The sequence below is a fragment of the Leptodactylus fuscus genome, chromosome 1 (assembly GCF_031893055.1).
Source record: "Leptodactylus fuscus isolate aLepFus1 chromosome 1, aLepFus1.hap2, whole genome shotgun sequence".
Classification (NCBI taxonomy): Eukaryota; Metazoa; Chordata; class Amphibia; order Anura; family Leptodactylidae; genus Leptodactylus; species Leptodactylus fuscus.
In genome coordinates this window covers 264,168,759-264,190,353 of record NC_134265.1, presented here as the reverse complement: position 1 = coordinate 264,190,353, position 21,595 = coordinate 264,168,759, and the positions used below count along the sequence as shown (strand labels likewise).

Genomic DNA, 21,595 nt, shown 5'->3' with positions numbered 1-21,595 from the left:
AGCGTAACAAGAACTGTTAAATCCAAGGCTAACAGCGCACAGTTATCCACCAAATAAACTAGTTAGGTTCAGGGAAAGGAAAGCTTTAAGGGAAAAAGTAAGCAAGTAAAGTTATAGGAAAGTACATATATGGTGAAGGAGGAGAAGGGAATGCACCTCTGGAAAGGAAACATAACACAAGACATTAACATTCTAGGTCATTCAGTGGTAAATGAAGATGGTTTATGCTAAAAAAAAATAAAAAAAAAAAATGCAAAAGTAAAGCAATTAAATAATTTAACAGAAAAATAGCAATTACTAAAATGTAGCTGTAGCATCAGGTAGTGTTGTTAGAAATGTACTATGCTAGAAACATTAAACCACACCATATCTTTTCTTGTGTGCCATGAATAGCTTGATCTATCAGCATGTCTTCTGGAGGGTGAGACAAAACCAGAATACCTGGAGTATACCTAAGCATGCAGATTTGCCTTTTTGATGGTGAACTGAGGAATTCATTGCTGTTAGACAATATAGTGATAAAGTAAACATAATGTAATGTAAGGCTTCACGCTACCATTGTTAATGTCCTCTGTCAATGTTACTGTTTTCCATTGTGGAACGACAGCAACGGACATTAACTGTTGTAGAGAATGGATACAGACTGAGTCTGTGTCCATTCCCATTGACACTAATGTAGACAACATGATGGACGCTAGCTTCCGTCATCTTTGCTTACTTTTGTAATGGAAGAAACAGTTGTGCATGAGTCTGTGTCATTCCCATGGGCATTATGTAAACAACATGACAAATGCTTTCTTCCATCAGGTTTCTTTACTTGTGGAAGGGAAGAAAAAGTCCTGCAGGCCTGACTAAAAAAGCCTCCAGGTATTCTTATTTCCTTTCAACTCTCATCGTTAATCCCAGGGACAATTTTAACAAAACTGCAGCCCCGAGGGGCCCAAAGTCCTCTCTATAAGATAAGAAGACACCAATATTATAGATATCACAGGTAAGTGGGGGCCGCATTACATACTTTGCATTGAAGCCCACAAGCTTCACGTTAAGACTCTGGACTGGACTCCAGTGCAAGAATGCATCAAGAAATACATGCCTTGTCTTCTTTATGCCCCTACAGATGTTCTTTGGCATGACAAAGCTAACTGGTAACATAAAATTGCTATTTTTTCTACTTCAGATTCTTACTGCTTATCAAAGGGGATGTCTAATGCCAAAGGGGATGTCTAATACCAAAGGGGATGTAAAATAATGTAAAATAAATGTAAAATGGTGAAACTTATAGTTTTCATAACTAAATGCCTCGTTTAATTGCCAAGGAGAAAGGTGGAGAACTCCTCCCTCCTCCAATGTGTCAGTGACTCAATGAAGGGGGCTATCAGGCTGGATGTCCAGCTACTGTGTGTCCCAGCAATCAGCTGCAATTAATAAATCTACAGAAAATCTATAGGATATCTGTGCAACTTGTGAACATGTCAAGTCCTCCAGAGACACTCTTTGTCCCGAACAGAGAACTCTTTTAATAACTTAGAATTCCCTCATATGGCACTTCAAAATGAGATTTCTAAACCAGACATCCCCTTTAAGTTTACTAATGTCAGGATTATGCCCGCTTATGCACTAGGGCATGCTTACACAATGCTGGCATTTATATGGTTGGCTGGGAATTATTACATTACGCAAAACATAAATAAAAAATCCTCCAGGTATTCTTATTTTGTCTGAACTCTCATTGTTGATCCCAGGAACAATTTGAACACAATTTTCACTAAAAAGTCTCTCTTTTTTTTTATAATGATTGTAGTTGTCATTAAAATACCACTTTTCTAGTTACAGAAAATAAAGTGGGCATGTAAGCCGCCAACATCATTACATTGTATATTTTGTCTGTTGTAGTATCCTTGATATTTCAGTATTTCTTGTACTAGTTACTATAAGGTAAAGATATGAATTTTTAGGCTGGGGTCCCACATAGCGTAAATGCCAAAGCATAAAAATGCAGCATTTTACATTAACCGCAAAGTGGATGGTATTCTGGCTAATCCAATCCACACATTGCAGAAAATAATCCACAGTGGAAATGCTGTGATTTGAAAAACACTTGCGCTTTTTGGCTGTGGCTCGCTAAGTGGGGCCTTAGCCTTACGTGGTTTTCTGACATTTAGATTTTAGAAAGCACATGTTGGTGTCAGGAAATAAAAATCTTTTAAAAACACTCACAATGTAAACAAAAATGGCTGCTTCCTCCACTGTGGCCTGTGGCTTGCACTACAGTAAAGTCCAGAGTCCCATGATTGACTACTAAAGTCACGTAATGTCTTAATGGCCAAAGGACTACTGGCAGGAAAAGTTACAGGCAATAGTTTTTTTTTATTTTGTGCCACCAGGCAGAGTAAGGGCTAGTTCACATGGTGAAAACCTTTTCCACCATGTAATTTCTCTGTGTGGCTAGCTGAAACAGGATGCCAATGCACTGCAAATGAATGGGCCTAATCGGGAGTGAGTCTCGTACCGCGAATGCCGCGGCTGAGTCAGCCTTTGGAATCTGTGGGAAGAAAGAGCATGTCACTTCTTTTTCCTGCTAGATGAAAAAATCGCAAGTGGGAAAAAAAAGCAAGCGACTCCTGATTAAAATGAATGAATGAAACCTCTTTTGCAGGTGCATTTTGAGGCGGATTCTGCATCAATATCTGCCTGAAAAAAACTCTGTGAATATACTCTAATTGGTTTTCCAAAATGTAAACATTGTTGCTATTCTATATCCAGAATCAATGATAGATATCTGGAGCTCTGAACTAGATTACTACAAGCAGAGCAGTACCAAATTACACTATGGATTCCATCTTTATAGAAACAGCACCCTTGGACACATTAAACTTCTGACAGTGGCTAGAAGGATCCAGTTGCCCATATGGCCTAATGCAGATTTAGGAAAAGAATATGCAGTCATGTTTTACTCTCCCTGAGCAGCTGAATGTTTGTGACTATTTTCCTGGAAAACATCAATTTCTGGACTTGGTAATAAAACAATTTGTTCTTTGTGAAGTTTACTGATAATTGCTTTTCCCAGTGCTTTTGTCAATAAGTAGAAATGACTAAGCATACTGAGAAGTTCCCATCCCAGCTTAGGTAAGGGAAAGGTTCTAAGTGCAATGCTCATAATCCAAGCAATTCCTGGTGTTTGGCACACTAGAAAAATCGGAGGATTTATGGAACCTCTGATAAAGCCAGGTTAATTCAGTGACACACTTGCAATGTTAACATCCACATAACGCTTTGGTCACCTTTTCTCCCCTTTCTCCTGGGTCTCCTTTCTCTCCTCGAGGACCAGGAAAACCCTGAAAGAATATACAAAATGACTGTGTCTGACTGTATGCATTGGATGCATGACAGTGAGTTAAGGCTTAATAGAGGTTTATTTCTGCAAATTGTGTAGTAACCTAACTCTCTGCTTTATTGAATACTCATGGGAATCTGACTTTATGTTGGCGCCATATGCTTTACTGACCTTACAGCAGGTCCACTAGGCTATGAAGCTAAGTGTGACTATTTGCTTACTGTATGTTCAGTGTCTCAATATATAAAAATACAGTTCAAGTTTATTTAGAGTGTGCTCTAAATAACTGTGCATTTATATAGCCTATTAAAAATTTAAAAATAATAACAATAATAAAATATAAAGAAAAAAAAAATGAAAAAAGAAAACATGAAAGTGAAATGTTTCCTGGTATGTACATGCACAGACTCATGTTTTATCCATATGACTTACGTCTAGACCAGGCTCCCCATCTTTGCCCTGTGGAAAACATTGTTACATTTTGATCAATGACAGAATGAACTTTATGTATCAGTGAACATCTCTATAAATGATCAATTGACTTAAAAGGGGTTTTCAGGGACACATATATTGATGAGCTTACCTTAGAATAGGACAATATGTGATCTGGACACCTACATATCAGCTGGTGTAAGAGGCTTCAGCATTCAGGTAAGTGCTGTGACTTCTTTACAGAATGTCAAGTACTAAATTCACTTGAACGGGACGGCGGGTGTATCATGTGACCTATGAAGGTGACATCATCTGCACAGGTTGGAGGCTGCAACAGTCCTGAACGCCATGGCCCCTTCAAATAGCTGATAGATGGGGCTCCCAGGTGTTAGGGCTCCCAGGTGTTGGACCCCACTGCACACATATTGATGACCTATTCTAAGGATAGGCCATCAATATGGAAGTTGCTGAAAACCCCTTTAGGCTAAGGCGCCACATTGCAGAAACGCAGCTTTTTTTTGTTACAGATTTTGTTGCGTTTTTTTTTTTTGAGCCAAAGCCAAGAATGGCTACAAAAGGAATTAGAAACATATAGAAAGCTCTTATGCTTCTACCTTTTGCTCAATCCACTACTGGCTTTGGCTCAAAAAAATGCAACAAAAACATCAACAAAAATAAGCTGCGTTTCTACAACGTGGAGCCTTAGCCTTAAGGCTGAAGCCCTACATTGCAGCATGTCAATTATACCTGTGAAAATGCTGGAACTTTCTGTATAGATATAATAAAAGCAGAGAGTCTGCAGAGGAAAACTCTGCAAAAATGTAATGAAAAAACGCTGTGGAAAAAAACATGATGCGTTTTTTTCCGCAGTGTTCTTTTGCTGCATTTTGCTACGTGGGGCCTTAGCATAAATCTCTCCCATTACTGATATGTCTATTAACATCTGGAGAAAGTATATTAAAATGGCATCTGCTCAGCATCATAAACATTTTAGGTATTACAACATCAAAGAACGCCGCATCCGTTAAATATAAAAATATTAATCCCATATGGTGAACATCATATCCAGAAAAGAAATCAAAAGACACAAATCGCTGTTTTTTGCTTTTACCTCCACAAAAAAATATTAATATAATAAAAAGTAATCAGAAAGTCAGCCATAAAATGCATGCTGCATACATATGTGCAAAGCCATTTTTAGCATGATCATATTCATGAGAAGATGTAATGGTTAGCTCCATTTTCAGAATAATCTGTCAGGGTGAGACCACCTCTTTAATTTCATGGGCAAACCGAAACCACTGTCTACACGGGGATGTCTATGCTTTGGTTGATATTCCTAGTTATGTTTTATCAGGTTGGACATTGAATTAGGGCAGCAGTCTTCAAACTTTTTTTGTACAAGAGGGTTGGCACTTGGTTGGAGGGAGGCTGTGGGAAATTAGGAAGACATTTCTGAGAAAGGTATTGATTATTAGGATCCTGAAAGACGCACAGAAAAAAAAATTGTGCCGCAAGTCTGGAAAAAAAATACAGTGACAGAAGTGTTCATTGTGTGTCATACTCCCTATCCTGTTCTCATCCTCCTCTGTAGTGGTCATTGTGGTCCATGGTGACCCACAACACTGTTTTTCAAGCAATATATATGTTAGAAAAAAATTCTGATAAAATTTTTGACTGTGGAATGTGCTTTCTTTTTTTTTTCTTTTAAATGTACATTGTGGGCCCCATCTAGGGATCACAATGTACTTTTTTTTTCCCTATTATATGTCTTTGTAGAATGAGAGGATATCCACACAACCACAGGGAGAATATACAAACTCCTTGCAGATGTTGTTCCTGGCAGGATTGGAACCAATGACTCCAACACTGCAAGGCTGCAGTGCTAACCACTGAGCCACTGTGTTGCCCTGTGCAATATGCTTTCTGAAATAAAGCTCCATTCTTATATGTGTGAGGCCTCCCAATGTCTCTGCCCTATTTTAGCAACAGAAACTGTGCCATGTCACTGTGCCGTCTGTACACATGCAATGGATTTCCATTGAAATAAGTGGGTCTGTCATATAGACATTTTATGTGGCTCTAGGTGCAGAAACTAAAGAAACTCAGTATCAACATAATCTAATACTAGCTGTATATGGTGATTTACAGTCCGGAAAATACAATCCAGATATCGGCTGTTTTTCTTAGACTGCCATCTGTACAGAAACCCAAGCTCATAGCACCACAGCTAGCCATGATGTAGTGAGTCCCTACATCACTGCGGGACTACTGTTCTGTACTGTAATCTTGACATACAATTGTCTCACAGGCAGTAACTCACAGCATCACCCATTACTATCACACTATGAGTTTGGATCTCCAGACAGAGTGCAGTCTGGGAAATATGGCCAAATCATAACTGTCCGTGTACAGATAGACGTCAACAGCTACCCTCCATAAGCAGAACTAGTACCCTTCCCCTTATTGGGAATTGTGTGTTTATGTGAATGAGACCCTTTCATGCTTTCCTTCCATCGCTACCTTGTCACAAACCAACTTTTATTTCCACCATCATTTTATTACACTATAAATATTGCACCATTCACTGTACAACTTAAATAACTTAATACATTTACAATGATGCGTATCTCTTTTTATTTTTAGGATTTTACTACTTTGGCCTTCTGTTAGGCTATGTTTCTATCAGGTATCCACTGAAGAGAGAAGTGGAGGACTTCATTAGTTACCACGCAATAGCATCACATTTGTGAGGACGCCAATGCTTGACAGGGGGAACCCACTTATGATGTTGTGGTATTGACCATGGCCTTTAAGGAGTTAAACACTTAGAATGAGAGTTTTTCTGATCTTGGGAGTTAAGAGCAGGTGCCCATCTGTAAGTACATAGCCAAGTACCAGGCCATAAAAAGGTATATGAATTGGTTTAAAGCCTTTTAGTGGGCACCATAAAAAGCAGTCATTAATGGTTTAGAATTCAGACAAAAGGAGTTTGAATAAAAAAACATTCGACTCACTGGTAAACCATATGGTCCTCTAGGTCCCGGATCACCGACAACACCTTTTTCTCCCTGAAAAACCAATACTCACAACTTTAGTATGAATGAAATGGCCATACCTTGTTTAACATGATGATATTTGGAACCTGTGCCATCACTATAAATGTGTATATACATTTACCTTTAATTAATTAATGCAATCCTATATACCCAAGGCTGGCGATAGCATCTTCATTATCACTTACAGCCCTTGTCTCCTTAACCCCCACCCCCTACATACCCTGCTTGTGCCAAAGCAGGTAAATGAAAATGAAGTCTGCACTGACTGCTCACTCCCCAGGGCCCTGCAAAAGTGCAAAGCATTGGAAAGTAGGTAGCCTGCATAAGAAGGCAGTGTACTGTGTGTGGACTTAAGGGGCTATTATATTGGGGCAATGTACTGTATGAGGATTCACTATATGGGGGCACTTTACTGTATGGAGGACGTATATGGGTATATAAAGGGACTATCGTACTGTATAGGGGTATAAGGTAGCCATTATACTGTATGGTGGCATAAGGGGATATTGAATTATATGGGGGTTGAGCCGCAAAGTATCCACAGAAGCTCCGCCACCCAATGAACCAGACAAACCTGGAACCAAACCTTGACATACCATGTAAACAAATCTATGACAAAGCTGACATTTTGTTCCTAAAATGTTGTTTGATTCATTCTGTAGTACATCAAAAGTATCCAGGGACATGTAAACATAAAGTTGACAAATGACTCCATTTATTTGTGACATATTGTCTTTAAAATGATGGCAAATCTGAAAAGATGAGCATTGATGTAATGTACTACTCACTACATACAATGTTCATATGACTTGTAAGACAGATATAATATGTGCTAATAGTCTATAAAGACATACATACCCTGTCACCTTTTGGACCTGCAGGACCGGGTGGACCTAGTGGCCCATCTGTGCCCTAAAGAAAAGAATCATAGCAGAAGAGTAAATTCATTTGCGGATCAAAACCATGATATTGGTGGATGGATTCTCCCTCTCTGCTCAGCAGGAAATGGATAGACTGGTTGAGAAAGAAATCTTGTTAGAAGGAATCATGCAGAAATGCCAAACAGCAGGGCATACAGTATGTTAAAATCACATGGAACAAGACAAGGCACAACAGATATGATCATATTTCTAGAACATAAATTGAGTAGAGTTTTCTGGAAGAATCTTCTTTTTTTTTCTGAAGTCAAAAATAGAATTTCAGCTTTATAGACCAGAGATTGACTGACTGGAACTTGACCACAGCCAGTGAGGAGAAAGACACATGCCTGTACAGAAGGAGATCATGCTTAAAGAACTGAATGATAAAAGATGAGTAGGAAACTGAGGCCATTTCAAGGTGCTTACTCTTTAGAATAGACATAGACTGATTAGAATAGACGTGAATATACGGCAGATTCATGTTCTTCTCTGACTTATACAACGGAGTGCTGCTAAAATATTCATACATCTACACAAACAGTTCATCCTTTGGTTTTTCCTGTATTTGGTCTTTTTGGTGACCTTTCACACTATTACTCTCCTTGCATTGGTTGCCATAATTTTTGAGGATGGTGTCTCTAAGCAGACTTAAAGTTGAACCATATACTTTGGTTATTTAATCTCTTGGAAAGTTTCTTGCCTCTAAGGCTATGTTCACATCTGCATCAGAGGCTGCATCTGGGGCCTCCAGCAAGGAGTTTGTCTTCACTTGTGGACAAAAGAGCCCTGCCAGTGGACATTTTCATCTGGTGATATGATGGAGAAGGCAAACAATACCCAATGGACACCATTAAAGTCAATGGGGTCCCACAGCTTCTGTTGCTATCATTAGATGGATCAGTTTTAGTATTTAATACGTTCTTCCATTCTGTCATAGGAAAAGATGAAATCACCAGAGATGTTAAAAGACCCTTGGGATATTTTTTCGATTAGTGCTATTTTTTTTAATAAAAAGTCCTTCCAAACACAGGTGTACATGCAGGGGCATGGCTATGGAAGGGCAATGCTAGCAGTTGCTGCTGGGCCTTGGACCCTATAGGGGCTCTGGAAGTCCTTCTGCCATATAAAATATACAACTGTTCTACACGGCACAAGGTTGGTAGGGGCCACAATGCAAATTGCAGGAGCCACAAGTTACTACACTGTGCATATATACTACCACAATAATAGTAAAAATTTTATAACATTGGTTCTGTTGCCTATTTCAACCTAACAGAGCTCTATTTTATTCTTAAGCTCTACTCTGGCATTATATAGCTTTTCTAATGATTAGTACCAAAAACCAAATTAAACCTTTGACTCTTGTTAATGTATACGCTTTATTACCTTTTAATAAGCACAACACCACTGATTCTGCTGTAGTTGGAATTTAGCTTCTCACCATTCATGGGCAATAATTTCTGTTATTTTCAGTGCCCAAAACGCCAAAAGACTCTACTGTCAGGTAGGCGGTCCCAGGCTGGAGAAGGCAGAGAGGCACCGCCCATATGACAGTAGAACGTCTAATTAGCATAATGGGTGCTGAAACTAACAGCACTGATTGCTCAGGAATGGTGGGGGCTATAAGAAAAATTCCAACTGGGTGAGAATCAGTGGAGCAGATGCAAAGAGTTGTTATCGGTGGAGATCGTAAAAGGTCCTCCTTAGGAAACCATTTTTTTTTAATTGCCTGAATTTAGTACCTATCCAGTATACTGAAGGTAGGTGGCTCGTATCTAATATTTAGAAATAAACAACTCTATTATGATTGTTCCACTATCCATCTTAGCCTACAAGATTTTCAGCTAACTTTTTCTGAGGAGCCCTATATTTGGGCATCTTTCATGTGGTATAATGCAGGTGAAAAAGACACAAAACACTCACCCTGGGTCCTGGCTTTCCGTCTAAGCCAGATGCTCCCTGTATGATTAGGTGAAGGTAACAGACGATGGGTATAACATAAGTGACAAAACGTGAGATTAGTGGGTAATGACACATTGAGAAGAACAATACAGTACAGATGGCCACGCAGACTATGGAATGCCTGAATGACTTCCACTCATTTGTAGAAAATGTACTAGATCCTTGTTGTGTTAGGGATTAGATCAGAGGACACATACAGATATGGTCTATGGTCTTCATGGGGAGTCAAAATTATTTTACACATGGAGTAGCAGAGCAAACTAAAAATCTGCACTTATTTTGATACACCCTAGATATTTTAACTACGAATGTTTTTCTGTACATAATATAAAATCATGTTAGATTAGTTTAGTGTCCAAGTGCCGTATTGGTTCTTGCGTTTTCGCAAGGTAGTGTCTTAGCCTAAAGGTATTTTCAGGGCTAAAAATATTGAAGACCTATATTAAGAATAGGTCATTAATATCAGATTGGTGGGCCCCCCAAACAACAGCTGTTGTCATCGAATGCAACAGGAAGCAAACAGCGCTGTTCTTTGTCTAGTGGTGGAACTGAGTCATTACGACTTGGCTACCTTTAAAGTGAATGAGAGCCTCTCTGCAGTAACCTGGTCTGGTCACTATATATTGAACAGAGATGTTTGTTTCCTGCTCTAACCTCTATAAATGAGCTGATCATATACAGCAGATTGATAGAGGACTGGGTGTCAGACCCCCAATGATCTGATATTGATGACCTATCATTAGAATAGGTTATCTACATTTATTTTTTAATGTGGGACTAGACTTTCGGACAACTTTTGATTTTCTGGCAGCATTTGTGCCTTTAATAAATTTTGTAATGTACTTTAACACATTTTGGCTCCTTTCTGTGAAATCCTGGGCTTCTTTATACAGTCCTATGAAAAAGTTTGGGCACCCCTATTAATCTTAATCATTTTTAGTTCTAAATATTTTGGTGTTTGCGGCAGCCATTTCAGTTTGATATATCTAATAACTGATGGACACAGTAATATTTCAGGATTGAAATGAGATTTATTGTACTAACAGAAAATGTGCAATATGCATTAAACCAAAATTTGACCAGTGCAAAAGTATGGGCACCTCAACAGAGAAGTGACATTAATATTTAGTAGATCCTCCTTTTGCAAAGATAACAGCCTCTAGTCGCTTCCTGTAGCTTTTAATCAGTTCCTGGATCCTGGATGAAGGTATTTTGGACCATTCCTCTTTACAAAACAATTCAGGTTCAGTTAAGTTTGATGGTCGCCGAGCATGGACAGCCCGCTCTCAAATGATCTGAAAACAAAGATTGTTCAACATAGTTGTTCAGGGGAAGGATACAAAAAGTTGTCTGAGAGATTTAACCTGTCAGTTTCCACTGTGAGGAACATAGTAAGGAAATGGAAGACCGCAGGGACAGTTCTTGTTAAGCCCAGAAGTGGCAGGCCAAGAAAAATATCAGAAAGGCAGAGAAGAAGAATGGTGAGAACAGTCAAGGACAACCCACAGACCACCTCCAAAGAGCTGCAGAATCATCTTGCTGCAGATGGTGTCACTGTGCATCGGTCAACAATACAGCACACTTTGCACAAGGAGAAGCTGTATGGGAGAGTGATGAGAAGGAAGCCGTTTCTGCAAGCATGCCACAAACAGAGTCGCCTGAGGTATGCAAAAGCACATTTGGACAAGCCAGCTTCATTTTGGAAGAAGGTCCTGTGGACTGATGAAGCAAAGATTGAGTTGTTTGGTCATACAAAAAGGCGTTATGCATAGTGTCCAAAAAAAACAGCATTCCAAGAAAAACACTTGCTACCCACTGTAAAATTTGGTGGGGGTTCCATCATGCTTTGGGGCTGTGTGGCCAATGCCAACACCGGGAATCTTGTTAAAGTTGAGGGTCGCATGGATTCCACTCAGTATCAGCAGATTCTTGAGAATAATGTTCAAGAATCAGTGACGAAGTTGAAGTTACGCCGGGGATGGATATTTCAGCAAGACAATGATCCAAAACACCGCTCTAAATCGACTTAGGGAGCATTCACATGGAGTAAAGTGGCACGCTATTTGGCGCGTTTGCGCCGCATGTTTGACGGTGCGTGTTTGCGGTCGCATTAACGCCGCGTTTACGCCGCTTTGCGCGGCGTAAACGCGGCGTTAACGCGACCGCAAACACGCACCGTCAAACACGCGGCGCAAACGCGCCAAATAGCATGCCACTTTACTCCATGTGAATGCTCCCTTAGGCATTCATGCAGAGGAACAATTACAATGTTCTGGAATGGCCATCCCAGTCCCCAGACCTGAATATCATTGAACATCTGTGGGATGATTTGAAGCGGGCTGTCCATGCTCGACGACCATCAAACTTAACTGAACTTGAATTGTTTTGTAAAGAGGAATAGTCCAAAATACCTTCATCCAGGATCCAGGAACTGATTAAATCTACAGGAAGCGACTAGAGGCTGTTATCTTTGCAAAAGGAGGATGTACTAAATATTAATGTCACTTTTCTGTTGAGGTGCCCATACTTTTGCACCGGTCAAATTTTGGTTTAATGCATATTGCACATTTTCTGTTAGTACAATAAACCTCATTTCAATCCTGAAATATTACTGTGTCCATCAGTTATTAGATATATCAAACTGAAATGGCTGTTATAAACACCAAAATATTTAGAACTAAAAATGATTAAGATTAATAGGGGTGCCCAAACTTTTTCATAGGACTGTAATCCCCATTGCTTCTCTATTGAGAGCTGTACCCTGTGAATGGGCTGACCCTCCTCTCCCCCACCCTCATTTTCTGTTCATTACATTCAGGTCTGTGCACCATACACAGTGAGATTCAGAATATAATTCTCAATAGAGAAGCAAAGGAAAGGATAAAGAAATACAAGATTTCACAGAAAGGAGACAAAATGTGTGAATAAAGTATATTACACAAATTATAACACAAATACTGCTAGAAAATCAAAAGTTGTTTGACAGATTAGTTACACTTTAACTAATACCCTTACTAATGTATTCATTTTTGCTTGATACAAATCATGGAACGTGTTCTAATAGCCTGACCACTCACGCCATCTGCTGGAGACTTGAGACATCAAGATTGCGATATAACGAATTCCATATAAATAACGGCTTTTGATAGGGATTATCACCTTCAAATGGTGTAAAACACAAAGTAAACAGTACTTAGCTCTTCTTTCTCCTGCAATAGCCTGCTGGTGATCCCACTGTTCTCCTGGTCTTTGTATAAGAACCAGGAATGATGTTTTTTCCCAGATAGTACACTGACCCATTCATTTCTATGGGCCCATACACACGATTGTAAATTACACGGTCCTGTGTGTGGGCCGACAGTCTGGGTTGCAAAAAGTATGGACAGATCCTATTCCAATCCAATTTTGTGGCCCTACCTTCCACGACTATTATTCATTGAATGAAAGGGGCCGCGGAAGCACGGCTGGCACACGAATGATAAACTGTGTGTCTCCTTGCGCCGTTCATTGCTCCTTGACGTTCATTCACGGCAGCCGGTTAGCACATGGTCGTGTGCAACCAGTTTAACAGGCAGCTTGGTAGCAAGAAGGTGAAATGAACCTAGACTCAGTTTGCTCAGCTATATCCTTGTTAGGCTAGGTTCACACGGCACAGGTGCTGAGGGGACATGGGCATTACTCCTGAATGTCATAATATGCCATGATATGATGTAGAATCCATTCTTAGCAGCCTGCTTCTTGTGTTTATCATCTAGTTTTCAAGGTGCCAGCATGCCATGTGCTCAGCCACTGACATCATGGCTCCCTTTGCTAACTGGTGGTGAGCACAAGTATTAAGGTACTAGGCCACTTTATTCACTGATTTTCTGGTTGTCGGGATTACATAGGGAGCTACAGGGCTTGATCACTGGAGAAAAGAAGAGGTGAGTGGTGTTTTACACTATTTTCAGGTATTTTGATTTTTTTTTTTGTTTTAATTAAAGGTGGATAACCCGCTTATTATACAATCATTATATAACAACATGATCAAAAAATGAAGTAGCAAAGTGGACAAAGCTGTACATGAAGAACTGCCTGATATAGATACAGTAAGAGTGGTAAAGTATCAGACTAACAGTGTCTGTTGCCTGGGCCTCCTGCTGTTCACAGGGACTGACAACCGTACAATTCTTCATACAGTAGAAGATAATAAAGTAAACAATTTCTCAAAATTGTAAAAAAACAACACATTTTCACACAATATATTATGAACGCAAACAGAAAATTCACATGGTTATTGTGTGAGGTCATATTATAGACTCACATTTACAAAACATGTAACCCAGACATATTACATGTGATCGACTCAGACGCCATTAACATGGACATTAAGCAGACAGATCACTGACATGTTATACTGATGCTAATTGTGTCTAGGAAGAAGTCAGGAAATCAGTACAATGCTATGTGAGTGGAAGACACAAGATATATGATAAGTGTAGAAATATAGATATGATCATGTGATTCTGTGCCAGCATCTTGAAATAAAAATGTATATATAATGATGAATGCCATTCACTGGAACCATTGAAATAAAAAGAAAAGAAGCATATGGATTGAGGTGAAATTAAATAGATTGTTCTACTTACTGGAAGACCCAGTGGTCCTCTGTCACCCTTTTGACCTGGCTCACCCCTCAATCCTTTAAGACCATTTAACCCTGGTTCACCCTAAATGTAAAAGTAGATGCCAGTTTTGTTTGTTGGCTGTGCACGCTGGTACAGAGGAGGTTCACTTATTGACACTGCTGTAAATACCACTTTGTATTTAACATTACCAAAAAGCACCCAAAACATTGCTTTATATACTACCGCATATATTCATTTCAGGACAAGAAAAACACAAATACTAGTATGTAAATACAACAGAATTTACACAGTAATGTAGTAATGTTGAAATACAATAAGGCCATCCGCTTCAACCTTAGGCCTGGTTCACATCAGTATTCCGTTCGGGGAGTCCGTATGTCCGTGTGTTTTCTGTTGCGGTCTCCACACAGAACATGAGGAGAGAAAAGTACTTCATGAACTACTTTCCTCACCGCATAACTCGTGTGGACACTGCACGGAAAATACATGGACCCCATTATAATTATGGGGTCCATGTGCTTTCATAAGCTCACCGCTTGTCAATGTGTTCGATATTACGTTCATGGGGGGTCCCCATGCGAACTCCCCAAACGGAATACCTAATATAAATACCTAAAATACATAATATTTACAATAATAAAACTAATTAAAACTAATAAAGAACAATAGTTTTGTGTGCTTAGGTCAGTCAATACAGAAGATAGCAGAATTTCCAGCTTATTCACAGAAAACCTTCAAGCTCAGTAGCAATAACTGAATATGACATCGTATGTGTCAGTAAATAATGATGGATTAAAATCTCAGATGTATGGCAATGCCTCTTTATCAGGGGATTTCTACCACAGCAGACTTCTACCTGAGCTTCATGGCTTTCATACATAAAACACAAAACAGACATTACATTACACAGGACATGTAAACATGCACTATATATATATACAGTTATATACACAAACTAGATAAATCCATGCAGCATGCTTTTATTAAAAATGCTTTATTTCACTTGCACTTACTTTTGGACCTGAAAGCCCATGTGGTCCCTGAAAAAATGCAAATATGACACAATTTTAATAGACAGAATAAAGATATAGAGCCTCATAGATATTAGCAGAACAGTGGCAGATACTGTAGCTACTAAAAAATCAAAACATTTCATTCCATAATCCACAGTAGGAAAATGACAAGTTGAAACTGAATGTTTCAAAGACAAGTCTACAGCTGACAAATATAGTGCTTATACATCTAAGGCCGCTTATACATATATGAGTAGTCAGCCATTCCCACTGAATTTGTTCTAAGGTCCGGTTCACATCTGCGTTTGGGTTCCCGTTCAGGGAGTCTGCTTGGAGACCGCCCGAACGTAAACTTATACACACAAAAATAACAGTTGCCTAAGGGCGAGTTCACATGGGGGGCGGTGGGGCGGATTTTGGCACCGAGAGTGACACGGAGAGCGTGTTGGGTTTTGCTGTCTGCTTGAAAAGTCGGACATCTTTGGGAACGGACAGTGAAGGACAGGCACGGACTGTAAAAGAACGCACCCGATGTCCATTTAAATCAATGAAAAATGTCACGGACACAGCTAGTGTCCAATGATAATGTCCGCACAAGATTTTGCACGGACATTAGCAGCGGACACTACCTGTCGGACACCGACTGTAGAGTGAACGCCCCCTAAGCTTTAGGCTAGGGCCACACGGCGACTTTGGCTGTGACTCCTGATGTGCATTCTACAACTCATATGTTGTCGCAACTTCTAGTCACAAAAAATACAAATATTGGGACCACACGGTGGGTCCTGGTGTTCAAATCCCGCCAAGGGCAAAAAAAAAAAAAATATCTGCAAGAAGTTTGTATGTTCTCCCCATGTTTGCGTGGATTTCCATCCCATATTCCAAAAAGACAGACTGATAGGGAAAAAAAATAACATTGTGAGGGGTTCACAATCTACATTAAAAAAAAAAAAATACACATATTGTTTGACTTGTTTGAGTGTGAAAAAGTTTCATTCAAACATCCTTTCCCCAGAATTCTCTATTATGTGAAGATTCACAATACACTCCTCACAGATGATCATTTAGTATATGTGATATATAAAGCAAGTATCATTAGCTTACCATTGGGCCTGGGGGCCCATGAGGACCTGGTGGACCAGGAGGACCTATGATCTGTGAAAAGATTGCAGATTACAGTTCTGTAAGATTAGCGGTATTGAGGTCTACAAGATCTGGTGGTGCTAGAATCATAAGAATGATGTAGCTGGTTATGATTACCTCTGCAATCACTAAGGGTGTGCTATAAAGCGTGAACACACGTAGCGCCATTATCTAAATCATGGATTAACTCCTCAGCTCCCAAAGCAAGCAGGTGTCCAGGCAAGAAAATACCTCATGCTATATGTTATAGAATTACTGTGTGAAAGAAGACTTCTTATGCTATATCTGTACCTTCAATCCCTTTAAAGGGAAATTACCTATTTTTTTAAATCAAGCTTTTGTTAAATATTTTTAAGGGTTTTTTTATTTTTTTATTTTTTCAATAATTATATGTTAATATCAATATTTTTAAAATGACCCTAAAATCCTGCAGTGTTTCCTTTGGTCATGAATAGGTCTAACAATAGGCTGATCGTTCCCAATCCAGCATGCAGCCATCACTGCCCATTGGTTCGTTGAATTTACAGTACTGTACATTTGGCAGATCATTGCTACTATATGATTATGAACTTGCATTTGTCACACTGTTTCCATATAGCGATGTGCTGCAGATAATCCTGTCATGACATTGCCATTGTACATTTAGATGTGTGAATGACTGGGAATGAGAGTTTCTAGGAAAGCTTGTTCCTGATAGTTGGTACCATAATAAGGCAATATCAGGTTGGAACCTCACCTGGCATAAAAACTGCAGCATTTTACAGTCCTTGCAAAGTGGATGGGATTCTAGTACAGAGTATGCCTCTCACAGAGGTCAGTGAACACCTCCAGACTACAGTTTCTATGGTCAATGTGGCTGCTGTGAAGCATATCTCTCAATACAGATATCAGCAGCTCAGGCAAGACCCCAAAATTATTTACGATTAATAGAATCAGTAAAATCTACGATGAGAGGTCCAACCCAAATGAGCCAGGACTACCAGAGTGAATGCTGTTCTTACATAGCACCTTTTACTGAGCATGAAAGCATAATGCCACTTTATTTGGCCCACCAAACACAACTGTATTGGCAATTGAAAAAAAGGCTCAGTCCACTACATATACAACGCTAGATACTTCCAGCACTCATGGTAAACAGAGAGCTACAGGTCTGATAGATGGCAAAACAGTTTCCTTTTGGCATTCATGGGAATGTATATGTTAATCATATACAGTAGATACACACAGCCTGCAGTACTTTCCTATACAGTGGGTCACCGCAAAAAATGAAAACCATATGAGGCTAAGTTGCAGCAAAGACCGTGGAAGAAACATGTTGTGTTTTTTTTTCACGGAGAGTTTGTAGAGGAAAACTTTTTGACTATCATACCTTATACAGAAAACACCAGTTTCCGTAGGTATGGTTGACATGCTACGATTTACAAAAACGCAACAGTTTTGGAATTGGAGCATGTCTCCTGCAGATATTTTTCTGCAATGTGAAGATGGGATTTAGCACAAATCCCATCCTCTTTGCAGGGAATGTAAAATGCTGCGGTATTTGCAGCGGTGATTCCATGTGGAGCCTCGGCCTAATATAGGTTTTTTTTTTTTTTCATCAGGACCTATTGTTGAGTTATTTTACTGTATGGAATACATTTACGCTTTATGTTCAGCATTAATGTAGGAGTATATGCTGACTGTAGCCCCAGGATGTGACCCTTACCTAACTGATGGCATATACTATTGGAAAAAATCAATGGGGATCTCAAGTATAACAACAGCTTGAAATGAAGGCCTGTTCACACAGCCTTAGGTGATTGAGGATACTCAGCCAAGTGTCTTGCACTACAGACTCTGAACCTGAAACAGCCGAAACAGTCGCAGAATCCACAACAAGATTGTGCAGGATTTTTGCATTGTATTCAAAAAGGAGGTAGATTCAAGATGGAATTTATAGTCTAACTCACATTCAGGTTGAAATTCCTCTAACTCTTTAATGACCTGCATAGCTAATACATGCTAACATCTGCATTTATAAGCTACGACTACTTACAGAAGCTCCATGAGGTCCGGGTGCACCATGGTCTCCCTTTTCTCCTTTCAATCCGTTTGCACCCTAGCAACAAATATTGTTTAAAGGAAAATCATTTCACAATCTTATTACAGCTATGCTTCATTTACTAAGTCAATATTTCATCCTTTTGTAGAATTATGTTAACAACAGATTGCTACTTTCTAATCTATCTGTGACTGTAAAACCGGAGTATTGTATTCCTAGGCATCCTTGCTGGATCAGGTATTATATTAGACTATCTCCATTTGGTTAACATTTAGGCCATTATGCTAGAGCAGGGGTCGGCAGCCTTATGTACTCTGGCTGTTGTGTAACTGCATGATCCATTTACTTCCATGGGAGTCTCAAGAACAGCCAAACAACATTGCACCTGAAGTGACACATACAATTCAAAGATGTGTACTTTTGTCAGAAGTTTACATCTATTGCTTTCTAGAATACAAGTGAGCGTATAAAAACTGAACTGATCTTAATCCAACTTATCTAAAGCAAATACATATATTCAAAAATAGTAAAATGCAGCATATGTCCATTACCTTTATATCTGTTTCTATCTAAAGAAACTGTCAAAAAGCTACTGCTGGAGGATCTTCTTATGATTTCTATTACTCTGTGTGGATTGTGTACTTTAATGAATATATTATCCCATAAGTATCTAAATAGCTTAACATAAAGCTACAAATCTAATTTCCAGCCCAGTCACAGCAGCACAAATGAAATTAGAAAAATAGATCCATCAACAGCACATTACTGATCTTTTCCAACTACTAAACTATTTATTTTCTATAAGCTGCAAAAATGAACTTAACAATAAAACAAAAAAAGTGCAAAATAAAGAAACTTAAAAGGAGCGAGAATGTCTAACTCTGCTAGTCTTAAACTTACCGGCAGCCCTGGTAGACCAATTCCTCCTTTCTCTCCTGGAATGCCAGCCTCTCCACGGTCTCCTTTAGAACCTTTGGGTCCCTGTTTGCCACACAAAAAAGTGTAAATAAGGACATAAAAAAAGATATTAAAAGATATCACAGAAGTGATCGGTATTTTATTGTACACGATATAGTAGGTGTTTTCATTACTGCCACCACTGGTCATTGTGAAGACCAGACAACAATATAAAAAGTTTGCCAAAAATTCAAAATCTACATTAGGCCCCAATTGTCCATTTAGATAAGACGTAACATTTAAGATCTATTTTTCACAGGTTAATTCAAAAATAATAATCTATTATTCCTAAATAATGATATGTCCGATATGTACAATGATAATAAAAAGGGCAGCAATGCAATTAAAGTAGACGTGCGCATGCTCAGAATAGTTGTAGGGTTTTTTTTTTTTGGTGTGCCCAAGGAGTCCCAGTCTGACCAGATCTGAACCTCTCTAAAATATACACATCATACCATAAAAAACTGCATGTATGTACGTTTCAGAAGTTGAATATTTACAAAGACACAACAAATCCGCCCTATAATTATGAATGGGGTTCTTTCTGCAGCATGTTGATGGATTTCTGTAGGTCCTATGTATGTGACACAGTGCATATGGGAGTAATGCTTGCATGTCAGTAGTTGGGAGAATGGTGGCAGCAAAAAGCCGTGAAAGGTTGCAGTTATTCACACAGAGGATCGGCTGTCAAGGAGGCGGCTAATATGTCCATGCAGTCTGCAGAAGCCAGAAACCAATGGAAGCAATCAATGGTGATAACAGGGATTATATCCCCTATCATCTCATGCACAGCACAAGTAATACTTCAGCAATTCATCCAAATTTATTAATAATTCAGTAATTAAACCAAATTATTGAAGACTTGTTGAGCACCAGTAATTTCTCAATCGCTTACACACTGCGCATTTATCACACTTTCCAAACAGAATCATTTATAATCACTTTAGATAAGTTCTGCTTTATGTGGCAAAATCTTTACTTTTATTACAATCATCCCACAAATGATGAAGATGCTTAAAGGGAGCCTGTCACATAAAATATACAGTGCAATCTGTAGGCAGCATGTTATAGAGCAGAAGGAGCTGATCTATGGGTTTGAGGGAACAATTCTATAAAACCTGTCATTTATTCATTGAGATCTCTGCTCCTTCTATGCTGAGAAGTCATGGAGGTGGTCCTATCAGTAACAGACAGCACAGTCATTAAAAGAGTAAGGGCTAGTTCACACGTGAGTATAAGGGGAGGTTTTTGACAGCGGATTTCGCGTCCAAAACCTCCCCTTATAATGGTGGTCTATGGAGACCGCCGGGCTTCTGTTCTCCGCTAGCGGCGAGCTGCTGCTAGCGGAGAAAAGAAAGGACATGTCCTTTCTTCAGGCGGAAGCCGCGCGGGCTCAGCCGCGCGGCTTCCGCCCCCGGCAGCTCCCTCCTATGTCGGCTCATTCATTTGAGCCGACAGCAGAGGGTTAAGCCGCGACAGCGATGGTCGCGGCGGGCGGGTTTTGACAAGAGAGAGACGTGGCCCGCCGCGTCTCTCTCTGTGTCAAAACCCGCGCGGGCAGTTCACGTGTGAACTAGCCCTAAAGATCAAATGGATAACTGACAGGCTATATTAAATAATCTATTCATCTATAACATGCAGTCTGTAGATTGGACAGCTTTTTCCATGTTACAAGTCCCTGTTAAAGAGGTTGCCCAAATTTCAATTTTATTGTGCAATCCTAGGGATAAGTCATTATTGTAAGGTCATCAGTGGAGGTCCAGCACCTCCACCAGAACGCTGCACACCGAGCCGAAAATGGTGAATGATGGTAGTTTGGCACCTGGCACTTAAAGATAGGTCATCAACATCAAGTCTTGTACAACCCCTTTGAATGTGTCCAGGAAGTATATTCGCCATATGGTTTTTTACTAAATGATTGATATCTTTAATGAATAGTTAAAAACCATCAAACATAAGTCTTTCCACTTTCTAAGACCTCACTTTCAATGCAGTATTACAGGTATGTGACATGACTCAGTACATCAGTGAGACTGAATTTATAAATAGGAGTCTGGCCAACTCCAGCTCTGCTACTGTGTACGTGACTGGGAACATAACCGCAGT

At 39.5% G+C, this 21,595-nt stretch overlaps 1 protein-coding gene across 1 annotated transcript in view; it reads right to left on the bottom strand.

Moving 5' to 3' along the window:
- COL25A1 (collagen type XXV alpha 1 chain) overlaps positions 1-21,595 on the bottom strand; it is a 305,016-nt gene that overhangs the window by 9,162 nt on the left and 274,259 nt on the right. The window contains exons 27-35 of the mRNA XM_075287294.1: positions 19,433-19,513; positions 18,527-18,589; positions 16,453-16,503; positions 15,349-15,375; positions 9,669-9,704; positions 7,684-7,737; positions 6,784-6,837; positions 3,767-3,793; positions 3,282-3,335 (exon numbers count right to left, since the gene is read on the bottom strand). Of these exons, the coding sequence (XP_075143395.1) occupies positions 3,282-3,335; positions 3,767-3,793; positions 6,784-6,837; positions 7,684-7,737; positions 9,669-9,704; positions 15,349-15,375; positions 16,453-16,503; positions 18,527-18,589; positions 19,433-19,513 (447 nt within the window). The remainder of the gene's footprint in view (positions 1-3,281; positions 3,336-3,766; positions 3,794-6,783; positions 6,838-7,683; positions 7,738-9,668; positions 9,705-15,348; positions 15,376-16,452; positions 16,504-18,526; positions 18,590-19,432; positions 19,514-21,595) is intronic.